Below are 18,874 nucleotides of genomic sequence, written 5' to 3'. Positions count from 1 at the left end.
CTAAAATTGATTTATAATTTGAAAGTGAAGTGAGTTGTTTATAAAATCATTGTTTAGGTACTTCCATGAAGGTACCTAATATTGTAATTTGTCGTACATATTCTTGGTAAGAACGTATATTTAAACAAAGCATACCTAATAATCATTAACATAAACAGTAATTGTAGGTAGCAGTATCAGAATCATCAGTGAGACAACCGTAACTAGTAATCGTTATTTCAAAATTCCTAGCTAAAGTGTTTTCATTCACCAAAGCTAACTTGAATCAACAAAGAAATGTGATACCATGCCCGTCATCGCTGTAAACAGTTAATAAAAGAAACTTCTATATTCCGAGTCAAACAGTAACCATAACGAGCCGAGTGCGTGACAGTGAATGCTTTTAGATACAGATCTGGCGTTGCACGTGATTCCTCTTTTCTGGAATTCCCTAGTCGTGATCAACAGTCGTAGATTGATTGGACGCACTCAGCATTGTCACTCGATTCTTGCGTAACTATCGTTATGTACCTAGGTGGGTACATTGTTTCACAAATAATTGTTGGAACTTGGAACATAAATGTGACGAACAGACCATAAATTTGAAGTTAAGTAAGTAGTTCGTAATGAGCTTATAACGTGATGATTGCGTAGCATCGTCATGTGAACTTTTTTGTTTCAATAATAAAATTGACAAATTGTAAGTTAGATCCATTGTGTTGAAAATTCCCAGTTGTTGATACACAAAAGTACATAACACACCTACTAAAAGTTTTTATCTCTAAATAATGAGAAAATAGTCTATTTCTTAATTGTTTTGGAACATCTTGGCTAGTATTTATAAACGAATTTATTGCTGGAATAGAATGTATGTATCTACTTTAGTAGATAGCCTAGATATACCTACATCCTTTAATATGATTTACTGCATACTTTACAAGAATGATCGCCATTTTTCAATCAAAGAATGTAATGCACGCTAATTATTTTTAATAAAATATAGAATAACAGCGCGTAATTCGACCACAAAGGCCACATGTCAGCAGTGCCGAGCAAAATGATTGATATAAAGCTGCCCGATTATACAGGAATTTCTCCCACAGTTATCGTATGTAAATAAAGCCATATTCATGCGAAAGGTATTATATTTTTACCCTTTGAAGTTAGGTAAGTGGCTCTTAATCTTGGATGAAAACCAGCATTGAAAACCAATCAACGCAAGCTTAAGCTATTTAATATTGTTTCAAACGAAAATAAGAAGAAATAATTTTTTAAAAATTGTAGTACGTATATTATAGTAATATATTCAACTAAATGGGAAGAGGATAAAATTTTAATCTAAAAATTTGTTAGAGCCACTCAAAAGATGCAGCAAAAGCCCATAAGTAGATATATAAATTACGAAAAACAACCCAGTGCTTTTAAGCTTTAAAATTGAACTAAAATATAATTCACACATTTTTATAATACATAGGTAATAGCCAATAGGTAACGAGATCAATTTCGTCAATATTTCTGGAAGTAGAAATAGTTAATCGTATATTTTTCACACACATATTTTTAATTAGTTTATAAATTAACTAGCTTTTTTTATTAATTAAAAACTTAATATAGTCTTAATAAGTATGAGAACGAGGCGTGTTACTTAGCGTGGAACTAATTGTAAGGTCAATGACATTAATTGCTTATATTTATCGATACATTATATCACATCACCATGGAAGAGCTTTTATACTTAATATCAATAATTTTGTAAACCTCAGCATGACTGTTTAAAGTCACCTAAGACACAAAAGTTTTGGTAGAAATGAAAACATGAATAATCAAATCACGTATGTAATTACAAACATGTGATTTATTATTTTAAGAAGCTGTACAGATTGAATAAAATAAAAAGGAATAAGAATATAAATTAAATAATTAAACATTAAAGAAACAGTGCCTTGATTCATTCAACGATTATTAAAATTGCAAGTCCATTTTGACTCGAAAATCACACAACGCTCGGCATTATTCGAAATTAACGAACTTTCGCACTGGAGAATTAGTAAATTGACCTTTGACCCCGGCCACCATATACCGTGTTTTTAGGGTTCCGTAACCAGAGGGTAAAAACGGGACCCTATTACTGTCACCAGGATGTATCTCAAGAACCGTTAGCACGGTCATAAGCAGGATGGGTATTTTTTTTTGTAATTGTTCTTTTTTTAGCTTATAAAGCTGTACTGAACCCTTAGAGACATGAATCCGACTCGCACTTGGCCAATTTCTTATACGACATGCCGTCTCCAGATGTCGCTTCACCGAATTACGCATGCAAGGTGCATGCAAGGATATTTTGATGATAACTTTCACCCGAATAAGCATGGATAGATTTACATATGAGTACCCTGAGAAAATATCTTGTAAAACATCTGCATCGTCTTTTGTTACACTGTTCATTAATGAGCAGCTTATTTAGTTCTCAGTGCTCAAGCCCATAGGCCTCCTATGAAAGTTTAGGTCATAATCCACAAAAATAGAGAACTACCAAATATAGGTACCTAGTGTGGATAACGTGCGAATATACTTATAGAAAAGTCAATTTGAAAAGTCAAATATGTTTTGTTTCAAGCTGGAGGTCCAAACCAAGCGTGTCTCTGTTGTTCCGATAAACGCTTGTGGACAGATGTATTTCACATCTGCTGATTGATTTTTGTACTTTCTGTGTCCTTAGCATTGAGGACTTTAAACTATTGAATTGAAGAATTCTCGGCATAAACATAAAAAGTACCTAATTTTAAACAATAATAATGTAATAGTCATCGGATTATTGGAACTAGGTGGTATCATATCATACAAAGAAATGGAACAACTAGCCCGGCGGGACGTGAAATAACGTTCATGAAAAAGTAAATTCTGTATTAAACTTTCACTTCTTTAAAACACATACAACTAGAAATAATCTTATCTTATTTTCAAGAATATCGTAAAAACCTGCCTATATCTTAATAGTATTTTACTCATAGATCATGCTCTATTAGTGATACGCAATCCATTGAAATGAACTTTAAAACATAACTCCATGTGACATAGTTCTGCCAATTGACTCTGTACCGTCACGAGACAATTCCTAATCATAAAACATAACTGTCGTATCCCACGCAGATGGTGAATTAAGAAAGACTTGAAACGTATGTATGTATGTATGTACCTACGATCTACATTGATTGCCCTCTTTGAAACGCAAGTTCTACTATTGAAGAATGTATAATTATTGATACCTTAGATATGAATTGGAGCAAAATCTTATTTAAATTTATCGAAATTCTCGTGTGTAATATTCGCTTATACACAGGGCATGGAGGTACCTACCTCATTTTAAATCTAATGAAATAATGAATAAGCTTTAGAAATATTTAATTTAAATAATTAACCACTAATTGAACAAACAATGTAATTTAAATATTGTTTTTCCTGCAACTTAAAAATTGAGTATTATTTAATTTAAATTTTATCGATAACACTGCATCGGTATTACATTACTAAATTTTTATTTTCGAATTGAAAATCGTTCTATTCTAAAAGGTTTTATATTATGATGCAATTATATGATTATATGATGCAATAAAAAAAATACGTGTGGCACTCGAGGACTGCCGCGGTAAAGTTATTGCATAGCATCGCATCCCTGTGCCGGTTGGAGTGGGGGGGGGGGGTTTGATTCTTATAAAACTTTAGGTAGGTACATACAGTTATGGAATATTGCAATATTATCTTTATAACTGGAAAAGAGAAATCTAAAAAAAATAAATAATACACAAAATGAATTTGAGATTGCTTTGAATGTTCATAATAATAATAAAAATTGATTGCTATAACGAATTACAAGCAAATATTGTTGCAAAAGCTATTTAATTTTACTGCTATGACCTTTAAATACAGCGTTACATATTGTATTTTATTATATTTATATCTAGCTGTGCCCCGCGGTTTTACCCGTAGTGCTCCGCTCCTGTTGGTCTTAGCATGATGATATATTATAGCCCATAGGCTATAGCGGATAGCTTTCTTTGATAAATGGGCTATCTAACACCGAAATAATTTTTCAAATTGGACCAGTAGTTCTTTAGATAAGCGCGTTCAAAAAAAATACATACTTCAACTTTAGTAGTAACTAAGTAGGTATGTAGTTATAATAAAACTGATTTAGTTTGTTTGCTTGAACGCGCTTAAATCAGGAAACATGGGTTCGATTTGAAAAATTATTTCACTCTAAGATTTCACTATTCGATAGACTATTTAGTATTTAGTTAGGAAGGCTATCATCACGCTAAGACCAATAAGAGCTCGAGCGGAGCAATGCCGGTAAAACCGCGGGGCGCAACTAGTATTATTATAATAAGCGTGTTTAAAACAATAAGAAAGCTCAAATTAATGGTTCAGTTTTAACTTTCTCTGACCTCCGACATGAGAAACGAAAATTATCACTATTGTTGAAATTCGCCATTTATAAGAAATGGACGTATCTGTGAATGGAGTCACGTTATTTTTATATCTATGGTGATAATTGACAACTATTTCGTCCCGGTTTTGCTCGATTTAAGGTTTCTCTATGATGAAGCAAATCTAGGGCATTTCTCTGTAAGCTCGTACGGCTCCCATACAAAGGCTGTCCTGGCAATTTTTGTAGATACTTAATATTTAAAAAAAAAATCGTGTTCTGTTTGAGAGAAAATTAACTTTTACTGAATTTGGAAGCGAAAGTAAAGAAAAAAGGGAAGCTCTTAGACCACATCTTCCCTATTACCAATAAAAAAAAATTATTTCCCGATATTTCCCGAGTATTATATTTCCCGAGTTATTAACGATTTTCCAAGAAATCCAGACAGGGGACTTCTATTCTATCATTTCATGACTCCTACGTAGATTTTAAGCGTTGTGATGAGTTTATTCTATGGTTATAATATAAGAACTAAATTTACTTTTTCCTTTGTTGAAACGTACGGACAAAAAAAATTGACTTTAGAATGTACACTTTTAAATTTAAATTAAATAACTGAATCCTTATTATGTAAACTCGATTAAAAGTCTAGATGGACAAAAGACTAGGTACAATTTCTAGAAAGCCAAGCGTTGTGTAATTTAGTTAGGTCAAAGTTCAAGTCACGATCTGGCCTAAGTCTGTACCTATTACACGTAGTGTTGTGTGTTTTGCCGAAATTAAACATGTTGGTTGCTAAAATACTTATATGTAGATGGAATTATCTCACCCCTGAATTTCAATCATTTGAAGTTCAAATATTGTTTACTTATAGCTTACCGCCCGCGGCTTCGCCCGCTTTGTCTAAAACCTAATGAATTAAATACTAAAACCTTCCTCTTGAAACACTCTATCAAAAAAAAACCGCATCAAAATCCGTTGCGTAGTTTTAAAGATTTAAGCATACAAAGGGACATAGGGACAGAGAAAGCGACTTTGTTTTATACTATTAGACAGAGGCGGCTCGCCCTAAGGAGCGCTGGTGCAGTGAACTCCCATAAATAATTATACTTAATAAAATCATACTCCTTAATTTCATTATTAATATTAATTATTACTATTTAAAATCAATCGTAATCGTAAAAAACTACTGGCAATACCAATGAATATATCCATCATTCCATCATTCCATACACCTGTAGGTATAATACTGTATTATAAAACGCGCGTAGCGGAGCGCTCACGATTGCGCTCCAATGAAAAAATATTTAGTACATTTTCTAATACGAAATCCAATAGGAGTGAAAGAGATAGTTTTGTCAGAGTCCTGCGCGTGAAACAGAAGATTTTCTATGAAAAAATAGCAAAATTCGGAGCGCCGCTCCCGCAAACGTTGCCGGTTCGTTTTTACCGCGCGCCCGTACACAAGACAGCGATTTCGCGCGACGTTGCCTATATAAACAAACACTCTAGTCAACTTGACTGCACGCGCGCGAATGTATATTCGGGAATTTTCTAATTAAAATCATAAGATACGTGTTGACTGTTGAAATAGCCTGTAGTTATCAGTATTACTTGTGAGTGTTAAAATGGACAATTATAATGTGGCGTTCATTAAAAAGTGTGTTAAAACGTTACAAATTCGGCTTGAATTGAAAGCTAAGGGACCGCCACGGCTTGAACTTGACCTTACGCAAAAATGTACGACAAAAACGAAAACATATCCTACCTACGCGTGTGTTTAAATCCGAACAATATGTGAAAACACTGTGGTTGTGTGGTTGTGATGAACATGAAAGCAACAAAATATTTTGTTTTCCGTGTCTTTTATTTGAAGCGGGCGCGGCCGGCGGAGGTGAGAGTGCTTGGACTGAAACGGGCGTTGACGACTTAGCTCATCTTTCAATCAAGATGAAAAAACATTCACAATCTCGGTAGGTACCATTTGTTGAATGAACTGCAATTGGCGTCTATCGAACGACAAGACATTCGTTAAGCATTAGATTCCGCGTACCGAAAGTCAATACGCGAGTTCAATGACCGTGTCGATGAAAACAGACATATTTTACGAAGGTTAATAGATTGTGTCAAGTTATAGATATTATTGCACACCAAAAAGAAAGACGTATGCATTTCCTTTATAAGTAATTTTTTAATTAAATTGTACTGATTTACACCATGTATTTTCAGTGTTTTATTTCAAGTGAACACCCATAAAATTTTGTCACGAGCCGCCTCTGCTATTAGAAGATGTCAAATGTGAAATGTCGTGTACATATTCAGTACATAGAAGGTCATACGCAAACTATGAGAAGTGTTTTCGTTTTTAAAATAAATTTAAGACCAAATTAACATTCCTTAAGGGTGTTACGGATCGATGATAAAAAATGTATACAATAGTAGATGTATTCTAAACTGAAGGATAGAATTCGAACTTTCTGTTATCGGAAACAATTCTTTACTTGACCTTTTGCCTTCAGCCTTCTGTGCCTAACTAGATAAAGCCACTTTTTCAAGTACCTATATTTTGAAAAGAAATCACTTATATCAACATTCGAATGGACTATAAATACCTAGTATAATAATTGTACTATAATAATTCTTTAAGATCAGTGAAACAGATCTATATTTTCATTCCCACGAAAGCATTGTTGATCAACCTTGCTTCGCCTATTAAAATATTATATTTAGACTACAGATAACGAATAGTTACCGATGCTCTTTATGTATCACCTTGACTCCATAACCTAATATAATGTATTACGTCATCAACTTTCTAAACGGACAATAGCCAGAATATATGTACCAAAGTTCGGTACCATGATGTCGAAGCAGTACTATTGCCAGTGTGGGAATGTGATGGCGCTAGACGACCTATATAGCGCTGTCCTTTTTCCACACAGGCAGTAATACTGCTTTAAGACATGGTTAGGAGCAGGTAAGTAAATATACAATCAAATGGGTAACATGTGAACTTTTTGCAATGTCACAAAAGATATCAAAAGATGGTTGACTTATTATCTGATAGTTTTCAATTGTGTCGCTTTGAATTCGTGGGTATGTTTTTTTTAAATTGCGGGTAGAAGGTGAAACAGGTATATGAATGTGGCTTTTTGGTAGACTTGCAGGTGGTTTAAAGATAGTTTTTGTGGTAGTAAATAAATTCTTTGAAACGTTTTTGTTATTGGTCTATAACCTGAATGAGAACTAAGTAGCTTCAATTGAAAAGACAGAGGTTCGAGCTTGGTTCGAGCATAATAGTAGCTATCACTAGTTCGAGGGTAGACAGGCATGCAATAATAATTGCTATTTTTTCAATATATTTGCCACATTAGCGATTTATTTATGATTTATTTTACAGAAGGAATCCTTTAAAAACTAGGTATATAAAACTTGAACGTATCTATAATATTCGCGCAAAAACTAACACGATAAAATAACTATTAAATCTGCAAATAAATAAAGACCCCAAAACATACATGTAGGTACATTGAATTCAATTAATTTATCTATACATATAATAAATCTGTAGAAGGGTCAATTCTGTACATTGAATATATTAAAAAAATAAATACCAGGGGGTGTTACTGGATCGATACCAAACCCAAATATGTGATTAAAAAAATTTTTGTCTGTCTGTCTGTCTGTCTGTCTGTATGTGAAGGCATCACGTGAAAACTAACGGTTCGATTTCGATGAGACTTGGTATAATTATACCTTAGGTATTATCCTGGGCGTAAAATAGGATACTTTTTATCCTGGAAAAATACGTAGAAAAAAATTAATCTTAATTTTTCAGTTTTATCCATAGACGTTGTTCTGTAGAACGCGAACACACGTTGCGTTTTATTATAGGCCTAGCCGTATTGTGGTCCAATAGATATTTATAAGATGTCATTGTCAGAGTTACTCAAAATGGAGAAATAAACCATCCACGCGAGGACCGACATCCGCGCGGACGGAGTCGCGGGCGGAAGCTAGTCGTAAATAAGATTTTCAATGTATGTCGAATGTACAACCGTAAATCAACAATCGTAAATATTTCATACATTCATGTTATAGTTTTAAGAATGAGGTCAAATATATCATAGCTTATTACTTTATATACCTATGTAACCTAAAGTATAAACTAAATTTATTATGGCAATATATTATGTATACTGTTAGTTGCAAAATTTTATGTTTTCTGACCGAGACTTTTAATTAACTTCAAGTGAAACGAGTTAATTACAGATATAGATATTTTTTATTAGCTTTACCTGTATGTTTATTGTTTGTATGTATACTTTAGAGTCGATATTGACCCGCTTTGAAGTTTGAACGCACAGATTTAATTCAAACTTTGTGCCACTGATCAAGGAGCAACTACGGAGTTTCTTGCCGGTTCTTCTCCGTTGAAACTACTTCCTGAAAAGGTGGTAAATGGCAAAACTATGTTATGACCTTTAGTGTTATAGTATCTGTGGTTATGACAATTCAAAAGTACTTCTAGAAGAAGTCTTATTGAATAAACTAGGTGCGTGCCGCGTTTTCATCCGCGTGGCTTCGATCCTGTAGGTCTAAGCGTGATGATATATAGCGTCTGCCTATAGCCTTCCTCGATAAATAGCTATTGAAAGAATTTTTCAAATCGGACCAGTAGTTCCTGAGATCTGCGCGTTCAATCAAACAAACTGTTCAGCTTTATAATATTAGTATACCTAGAAGTATAGATAAATGTTTGAGTTTGAGTTCCTCATTCCTGTACTGAACCGAAACCGAAAATAATAAAACCATAGCATACCTAAGGCATACTAACACGCTCTTCCGGCCATCTGGGTGGCTACATCTGCCGTGTTTTGTCCATTTTTGTATGAAATTCATTCATGACATTTTGGGGGTCGTTACCCTTTCAACCGTGATCGAGAAACAAGGTATGAAGTCAATTGCCTAGTGGGGTATGGCCCAGATGTCATAGTAATATTATAACTGCGAAAGTATGTATGTTTGTTTGTTTGTTACTCCTTCACGCAAAAACTGCTGAACCGATTTTCATGAAATTTGTCATACTCATAAAGGGTAACTTGGATTAACACATAGGGTAGATTTCATCTTGGAATCCCACAGGAACGCGAACGGTTTTTCTTTGAAAACAAGGGCGAAGCCGTGGGCAGAAAGCTTTCATATTACATAATATAAGTATATTTTATTGATAGATTTTCTTTGTGGAAGTAGGTGGTTAGTAAAAAAAACCATCAGATAGTAAGCATATCGAATAAACGATTACCTAAGTTTGGAAAAGAAGCATGATTTTATTGATACAAGTTTACAAATTCGCATTAAAGCATTCCTGAATTACACCTGCCTCAATCAATCAATAATTAACGATAATATTACAACGATGACGTAATCATAAAAACAATTAAAAAGATGTCGGATCAAGTTGACATACCACTTACGGCCACTGACCGTGTATATGTAATAGGTATGATTATGGGTGTATAGTATACATCCATAAATATATAATCGTATACGTTGTAATTTTCACCTTTTATTAGATTTTTTGACCTTCCTTAAAGTACCTATATATATGTACCTATTTACAGTTAGCGTTCATAAATAGCGTAATTTTAAAGAAGGATTAAGAAATAAATAAAAGAAAATGTCATTGTAGAATTATATTTTAGATATTTTAGCATCCGCTTTGACAGCCTCGCCCGCGTGGTCAATACAAATTTTCATGGTACAAACTTTCATCCCTTATTTTATCTTCATACCCAGACTGTAAATAATATATAATACTTACTAGGATTCCGCCCGCGTCTTCGCCCGCGCAGTCAAAGAAAAACCCGCATAACTAGTTCCCGTTCCCGTGGGATTTTCGGGATTGCGTCATTTTCCCGGGATAAAAAGTAGCCTATGTCCTTTCTCGGGTATCAATATACCTCCATACCAAATTTCATGAAAATTGGTTCAGTAGTTTAGGCGTGATTGAGTAACAGACAGACAGACAGAGTTACTTTCGCATTTATAATATTAGTATGGATGACACCCTAGTCCTTCCTAGGTAAAAATATACCTCAACTAACTCCCCTATCGTTTTAAAAACTAATTGCTCTAGTATAATAAAACTATGCGATACGAGGGTCCTTTGTCCCCTTGGAATAATTAAAGGGTAGGTTTATTGACTGCAAATATATATACATATAAGAATTTTGCTGCTTTGTTGTGTGTTGAATTTTGTAGGTAATTCGCATTGATTTTTGTAGGTTGGTATAGTAATTTCTAATGCATATTTCACTAAGTTACATTTTTATGTATCATGGACCAATAGTTATACCTAGTAGGTACCTATATTGGTCCATGTGCGTATGTGCAATAGTTCAAGGAATAGTAAATAATATATAAGATAGTAATCAATTATCATTCACTATTTATGAATTTACGAATCATAATCATTGTTTATATTGACTAGTTCTTTTTCCCCGATTATCTGTATGTATATAGTATATACCTAGCATATACCTAATTGAAAGATAAACCCTTAATGTACCTAAATATATACAAGAAGCTTCTCTTCGTCACAAAAACAAAGTCTTAAGGAATGAAAATTTATGTAGAGAATGTGGAAAACAATATTATAAAGAACCACGAAAACTTTGACTGTTCCGTAATAATTATTCCGTTTTTGCAACATTTAGCAAACACTTCAGTTTTATAATACTAGTATTAATACGAAAACAACGAATTCTTATGACATAGACAAAGTTATTTATCTACAATTGTAAATCTTTCAGCATCCACCATGGCGGAAGTGACGTCATCCCGCAGCTCGCCAGCGCCGGAAGCGTGTCCCGAGTGCGATACGGGAGCGTCGGTTACTTCCGATTTACATAAGGTAATGTTTATTATTATATTTATTTATTTATATTAGATATTATGTACAAATAAATAAATATTTCAGGACAATTTTCACACACGGCACAAGCACGGCACGATCTGAATTCTGATCGGTGATCCCATACTAAGCTTTCGCTTGTGTTATGGAAACCAGATGGCTAATAAACATACATATATAATTTTAAATAAATAATTAGGTATATGGATAATTAACAACCAGACACATAGCAAACATCTATGTGAAAAATCATAACACAAATAATATTTATCCCGGGTGGGAATCGAAACCTCGACCTCTGGCATGGAAGGCAGGGCCACTACCAACCAAGCCTACCGGTCAGTCAAAAGTTATGAAAAGTAAATTAATAGTTCATGGTATTTCAAATGATGAGTTCACAAAGACGCAAGTTCGTCTGCTATACTTACAAAAATAGTTTTTCAATTCGAACTGAGATTGAAACAACTTTATAATATGTTTAAGAATATAGATTAAGATGATAGACTGCTTTGTGTATTCTCAAAAATCTAGTATCAAAAAAAAAAATAATTAAAAAGATTTTGATTGCACTCAATCCGAGTGAAGACTGTGCTAATATATTTTTCTAAATTACATATCGATGTAATTAATGTATTTATAAATCTTTTATAAACATCTTCATTTAAAAAAAGGAGATTATGTATTTATTTCTTAGAGATTTCTAAATCCTTAGATAGCCTGGAAGATATTGCTATTTAGGGATAAGCCGCCTGTTTATCTACCGCTTTCCTTTGTAGTTATTTCAATGCTTTTATCTTGTGTATCATAAAGTGTTATTGTGAGATTAAACTTTTATTAGTTCTTATTATTTGAGATGTTTATGTTTGTCCGCTATTTTCTCCGAAACTACTATCACTATTGTCAATTTAATTGCTTTATATTTACTACTTCTACTAAGGAAAATACAATAGATATATATATACGGAATTCGACCGCCAGGTTTTGAGATAATTACGAATATGTATGTACGCCCGTGGTACATATTTCGCAATAAAAGGTAGCCTATGTTCTTTCTCAGGGTCTAAAGATTGTCTGTGCCAAATTTCATCAAAATCGGTCCAGTAGTTTATGAGCCTATTCAATACAATCAAACAAACAAAGTTTTCCTCTTTATAATATTAGTGTAGATAGGTATTCATTCATTATACATACATTACAAATAGCTTTAAAACTATTGAAAAGTGTAGAAGTAAATAACTTGTATTTCATGTCGTAGCTAAACCAAAAATCACGTCATTTCACTATAGTACCAAGTGGCATGCACATGTACCCGACCGCGCAGTATACGCATGCGCCGACGAGATTATGTATTTTACATTTTAATGTCGCAGCTACACCTAAATTAACGTCATTTTATAACCTGTCCTTTATAGTACCAAGTGGCATGCACATGCAAGCCGGCCGCGCAGTACGCATGCGCGGACGAGCCGGGCCCCCCGCCGCCCGCGAAGACGGACACACCGCCTGCGCTGCCGCCGCGCCCGCCGGCTAGTGTGTTGGCGACTAACAGACGACATAATGGTGAGTTTGTTGGTAGGTTAGTTAGTTAGTTAGTTAGTCAGTCAGTCAGTTAGTTAGTTGGCGATTAACTGTTACACTCGCAATTTAGCGACCAATCGGAGGTATAATGGTGAGTTTGTTCGTTAGTTTAAATAGTGGGTTTGTCAGAGACGTAATAGTGTAAGTTAGTTAGTAGGTTTTCAGGTAATGTTGAGTTAGGCTAGCCAACGTCTTGTCGATTCACTAAAGACAATAATAGTGAGTTAGTTAGTTTATGAGGTAATTGTGAGTGAGGTTAACAATAGCCTTAAGGAGCATTAGTGGTCATTTAGTTAGTGTGTTGGCAACTACTTAACTGATTTGATAGTGAGTAAGTCAACCGGCAAGATGCTGACTAAGTAATTCACGAAGTACTGATATCGATGAGTTCATAACATTTTATCATCTATATGTATAATATCCATAATAGGAAAAAATTACTATAATAGCCGCCCCCCGCCTACTTAAACATAGGTGCTTATGAATAGTATTTTTTATGAATACGAATAAAGCTTAATAATAAATTTAAAAATAACAATAAATCGCTTAACAATCTGCATCACTAGCCTTTATGTAAAATGTCTATTCAGTGACATTTGTCTGTAACATTGAAAATGCAAACAAAAATCACAAATTTATGCCTTCCGTTTGCTCCATTTGTAAAAAGATGTCACACTGATTTACGCAAAATAAAAATTCACATACTTTCAGAACAGGTGTCCAGAATTCCCACAAACCTTTATCAGGCTTTCAAAAGTAAGAATGTTACTGTAACAATACTATTTACCTGTTTTTTTTTAAGTCTATGGCTAAGGTTTTATGTCAACGTAATCCCTTTTTACCTGCTGTAATGTCGTACTGCGCCTGCGCGAAGCAGTCCCATTGTTGTACTCTACATAACCTAGTCGCGTCTCCAGTGCTAAATAGTAAATAATATGTTAATTACGAAAACAAATACGAAATTATAAAGCAGTGTTCGGTAATTAGACTGTCATTTTTTTTAAAGCATACTCCAGTAGGAACTGCGCTCTACAATTAAAAAAAAAGTGATATTAGAAAAAAAAATTGACGTTCTTTTTTTTCGGATTATAAATTGTCAATTTTATAAACTACCAGTACGTTTAATTACGGATTTCTTTTTTTTATAACCAGTATGTGCCAAGCGTAGTGTTTGCTTGTAATATCGATTTTCCGAAAATGGCGCGCGTTTCGAATTGGTTCTCAGATTTGAATCGGAACTTTTGACAATCGATATTTATTCATGTTGTGTGTGTATTAGTGTGTGTTTGTATGTTATGGTAACTTTTGGTATAATGCAAGTATTACAATATCAAGTGTCAACACCACAGTCTACTATCGCCGCTGACGTAGCTCAACATTATGTGCCGCCTCCACCGTATTTTGGTAAACAAAATAAATACAAATTATAAATTACAAGATCAAATTTTGTAGTATTATTTTATTTAAAAGGCTAACTAATAGTTCAAATTTCGTAGTATTATTTATTTATTTATTATGATACAATCTAACAACAAAAGATATGATTTTGAACCTATATAGGTACTTCAAACATATCAGCCTATTTATTTCGCGAAAATTATAAGGCTTTACAACAAGTTTTATATCTGTTCTTAGAAATATCGCCAGTGATATGTTGGTTTACTTATTTTTTATTACATTGGCATATCCTGTAAGGAACAATAATAAGCATTTATTGTAAAAGAAAAAATACTTACAAGTACACCTACATACCTACATAAGCACATATACAATATCACTATCCGCGTAAAAATTAATTTTGGTTAATTTGGTTTCAAAGCTTTGCGTAAATAATAAATATCCTACCCACGGATGACAGACTCGTGTTAATATTAACTTTTTCATCATAAGATTTGTGTAAAATAATTCAATACATTTTTTTACACAAAATATAAAATACAAAATATTTTGTATTTTACGATTTTTCAAGTGAAAACTTCTTAAGGCGGCTACGTAGGGAAAAAATCTTATAGGTTCGCGTTACGCTTGTTTAACCGAAACTTAAGTTAAAAGTTTTTTTATTTTTATCAACCATTCTTATTTTTTACTTCTAATCTTCCCTGTAATTATTTTATAGCCATACCTATATTATTTTTTATCAATACATTTATCTATATATCCTCGCTTCCAGCGCCAGTCGGTTGCACAGATACGCCATGCCGTCGCAAAAAATATGCTTGGTGGTGCTGTGGCTGCGGGGCTCTAGCAGCTGCGCTCGGCGGACTGCTAGCGGCACAGCATATACTGCTGCGGGCGTATACAGCCTCGCCGCATCACTTGGAGACTGTTCCCGCTGCAGTGCCCGCTGCTATGGTAAGTTTGAGACTATATGATTAGTTTTTAATGAAAAAGTTAAAAAAAACGACGTGGAATAGCTTTACTCGGGGACTGCCGCGGTAAAGCTATTCCATGCTATGCTTTCAAGCCACACCTCCGCCCGTCGGAGTGGGGAGCGTGAGGTTTTTTCGTTATGGAATTTCTCGATTCGGTCCTCGCGCTCCTCCTCGCCTAAAGATACAAAAAAAAACACAGAAAATCTTCTCTCACGAAAATTCGCTGTATTGTTTCATGTATTTATGTATAATATACCTACTAATAAATATATTTTGTCCGCAGTTGGTGCTAACAGGCGTCTGCATTATGAGTCTAGCTCGACGAAGAAATCGGTACAGCTATATGGTAAGAAAAGTATGTTCGATTCACATTTATTGGCATGATTTATCGACATTTTAGCATGAGTATGGGTAAAATAGCATGAAATACATTTAAATTATTAATTTACCAAAAAATTTAAGATTGACAGAGATTTAATGATGAACTGACTGACAAAACACAGACCTTTATAATATTTTTATAAATTAATAAAGAGGCTTTGAAAGGGGTGGAAAGTTTGTATGAAACTCTGTTAATTTTTAAGTTAAATAAAAAAATGCATGCTATTAATATTTTATTGAAAATTGATGTCGTTGAAAAACAACAGCTGTAACTTACTTTTGTTTTCAATTTTTGTAAAGAGAATGTGCCTTAATGAAATCACTATAGTAGAGCCATTTTAATAGGCAACATTTGACAGTTCAACAAAATTCAACAACGTAACCTAGTAACGACGACATAGAATAACATGATATTCCTTTTTGTTAGAACTGCACATTTGCTTAACTTTTTTCAATTACGACTACATATTTATAATAATAATGACCGATACAAGTAATTTTAAGATTTCATTTTACTGATAAACCATTCTAAACATAATAAACAATTTCTGAATTGAAGAACTGACGTCGCTACAATTTTGTGTCAATAAACCTTTTTTCTTTTTAAATACCAGAGATGTTACTCTAAAAATCGAAATCTGACATCTAGAATCGAATGCATTGATTACTTGTGAATAAAAATCATCATAAATTAATAAATTCGATTGACAAATGTTTCAAATCCTTATCGATTAATTCACTTTAATCGATGTTTTTAAGCAGGTTACCTCTCTTCGAAGATAAAATTGATAGACGTCAAATGTTGCCTATTAAATTGGCTCTACTATAACTACCTACATGATAATGATAGCTGTATTATACGGACTGTATTTTGTTAAGAGTCTATGTATATATATTTGGTACAAGTCAAACGATAATAACCATTATAGTACGAGATCCGGCTGCAGGATTAGTGCGTTCATCGGTTTTTTGCTGAAAACCGAATTTTTATGTATATTTATAATTAGGAGAATATATATCGACTAGGTTGCCAGTCAAAATTTGGCCGCAAGCATGTTTAATTAAAATTTTTCTAATCGATTTTTGGGAAAAAAATTCGTTCACTTGTTTTTTGAATAAAATGTAGACTACATCACGGCAAATGATATAAAGATTCAAAAAAATCACGGTTGCCGCTTTTCACCTGGCCGCAACATCTTGGCAGCCTGGTGCAAACAGGTATGATTTCGATTCATTTTTACGTTCATAACGTACATTTATGAATCATATATCAAATTAAAGCTAATTTTTTTCTATTTATTATCATATATGGTTGCCTAATTAAATCCGGCCGCAAATAAGGGTTTCCGGCTGTTAAAAATTATAAATATTTACGCCTATTAGTACACCGACGCATTCGCGTGCGGCAGCGAAACAACGAGAAAAAGAGAGGATCGGCTGTTAATTATATTAAATCAATATTACTTTTTAAATTTGTCATTTTGAAAAGGACGACATATTTTCTTTCACTCAACCTTAAATATTCAACATCTTTAACAGCCGGCAACCCTTATTTGCGGCCGGATTTAATTAGGCAACCATATATGATAATAAATAGAAAAAAATTAGCTTTAATTTGATATATGATTCATAAATGTACGTTATGAACGTAAAAATGAATCGAAATTATACCTGTTTGCACCAGGCTGCCAAGATGTTGCGGCCAGGGGAAAAGCGGCAACCGTGATTTTTTAGAATCTTTATATCATTTGCCGTGATGTAGACTACATTTTATTCAAAAAACAAGTGAACGAATTTTTTTCCCAAAAATCGATTAGAAAAATTTTAATTAAACATGCTTGCGGCCAAATTTTGACTGGCAACCTAGACGATATATATTCTCCTAATTATAAATATACATAAAAAGAATGCGTCGGTGTACTAATAGGCGTAAATATATATAATTTTTAACAGCCGGCAACCCTTATTTGCGGCCGGATTTAATTAGGCAACCATATATGATAATAAATAGAAAAAAATTAGCTTTAATTTGATATATGATTCATAAATGTACGTTATGAACGTAAAAATGAATCGAAATCATACCTGTCTGCACCAGGCTGCCAAGATGTTGCGGCCAGGTGAAAAGCGGCAACCGTGATTTTTTTGAATCTTTATATCATTTGCCGTGATGTAGACTACATTTTATTCAAAAAAACAAGTGAACGAATTTTTTTCCCAAAAATCGATTAGAAAAATTTTAATTAAACATGCTTGCGGCCAAATTTTGACTGGCAACCTAGTCGATATATATTCTCCTAATTATAAATATACATAAAAATTCGGTTTTCAGCAAAAAACCGATGAGCGCACTAATCCTGCAGCCGGATCTTAGACTATTATATTGATACAAATAAAACACATTATTCAATCTACAACACATCACAAAAATGCCAAACCAAAATTAACTTTACTTCCATACAAATAAAACACATTTTCGCTTATTCCAGATCAAAGTGGTCGGCGCTTGCTGTCTCGTGTGCGCGCTCACGTGTGTGCTAGTTACAATAACAACTACAGTTATACATATGAATAAGTGAGTATTTTTTACTATTTTTTAAGTCTAAATTTATATTTTTTATGGACTTTTAATATCTTTAAAAACTTATAGAATTCCTTCTAAAAACTAGGATTTTTTCCATAACTTGAGTAGTATACTTAGCAGTTGTGAAATGTTCAATGTAACAAAAGTTAGCAGAAATTCTACTCCTGAAAAAGTCTTCAAAATCGTTTTTAGTAGTTCTAAGACAAAAAAAAAAAAAAACAATTTAATGAATTATGTAATTTTTTTCTTCTATTCGTGATTTGTGTTATTTCTGTCTACTGTAATCATCTATCTATTTAGCTGTCTATCTAAAGTACAATATAACTCGAAATTTATACCTAAAACTTAATTTTAATAACAGCGCCATCTAGTACTAAAACACATAACTATAACAGGCTGCAAACACTCAAGTATTGTGAGTACACTCGACTCACGCGCACGTGTTCCTGTTTCTCGATATCGCCTGAAGCACAGCAAGCTGGGATTGATGATGATGGTATGTATTATTAATAGTGATGCAACGAATACGAATACGAATATTCGTATTCGCCGAATAGTAGACATTTACCGAATATTCGTATTCGGCGAATATACGAATTTTTAAAAACGAATATTTTTTTACGCAACTGTATTTACTACAA

General features: G+C 33.4%; 1 protein-coding gene across 1 annotated transcript in view; it reads left to right on the top strand.

Annotated features, from left to right (window-relative positions):
- LOC123704224 overlaps nucleotides 1-18,874 on the top strand; it is a 30,129-nt gene that overhangs the window by 1,050 nt on the left and 10,205 nt on the right. The window contains exons 2-7 of the mRNA XM_045652539.1: nucleotides 11,218-11,318; nucleotides 12,731-12,878; nucleotides 15,067-15,248; nucleotides 15,552-15,623; nucleotides 18,139-18,224; nucleotides 18,629-18,729. Coding sequence (XP_045508495.1) covers nucleotides 11,226-11,318; nucleotides 12,731-12,878; nucleotides 15,067-15,248; nucleotides 15,552-15,623; nucleotides 18,139-18,224; nucleotides 18,629-18,729 — 682 coding nt within the window. The 5' untranslated portion in view covers nucleotides 11,218-11,225. The remainder of the gene's footprint in view (nucleotides 1-11,217; nucleotides 11,319-12,730; nucleotides 12,879-15,066; nucleotides 15,249-15,551; nucleotides 15,624-18,138; nucleotides 18,225-18,628; nucleotides 18,730-18,874) is intronic.

This window comes from Colias croceus, chromosome 28 (assembly GCF_905220415.1).
Source record: "Colias croceus chromosome 28, ilColCroc2.1".
In the NCBI taxonomy this organism is placed as follows: Eukaryota; Metazoa; Arthropoda; class Insecta; order Lepidoptera; family Pieridae; genus Colias; species Colias croceus.
Note: the sequence above shows the minus strand (reverse complement) of the source record. Positions and strands in the feature narration are given on the sequence as shown.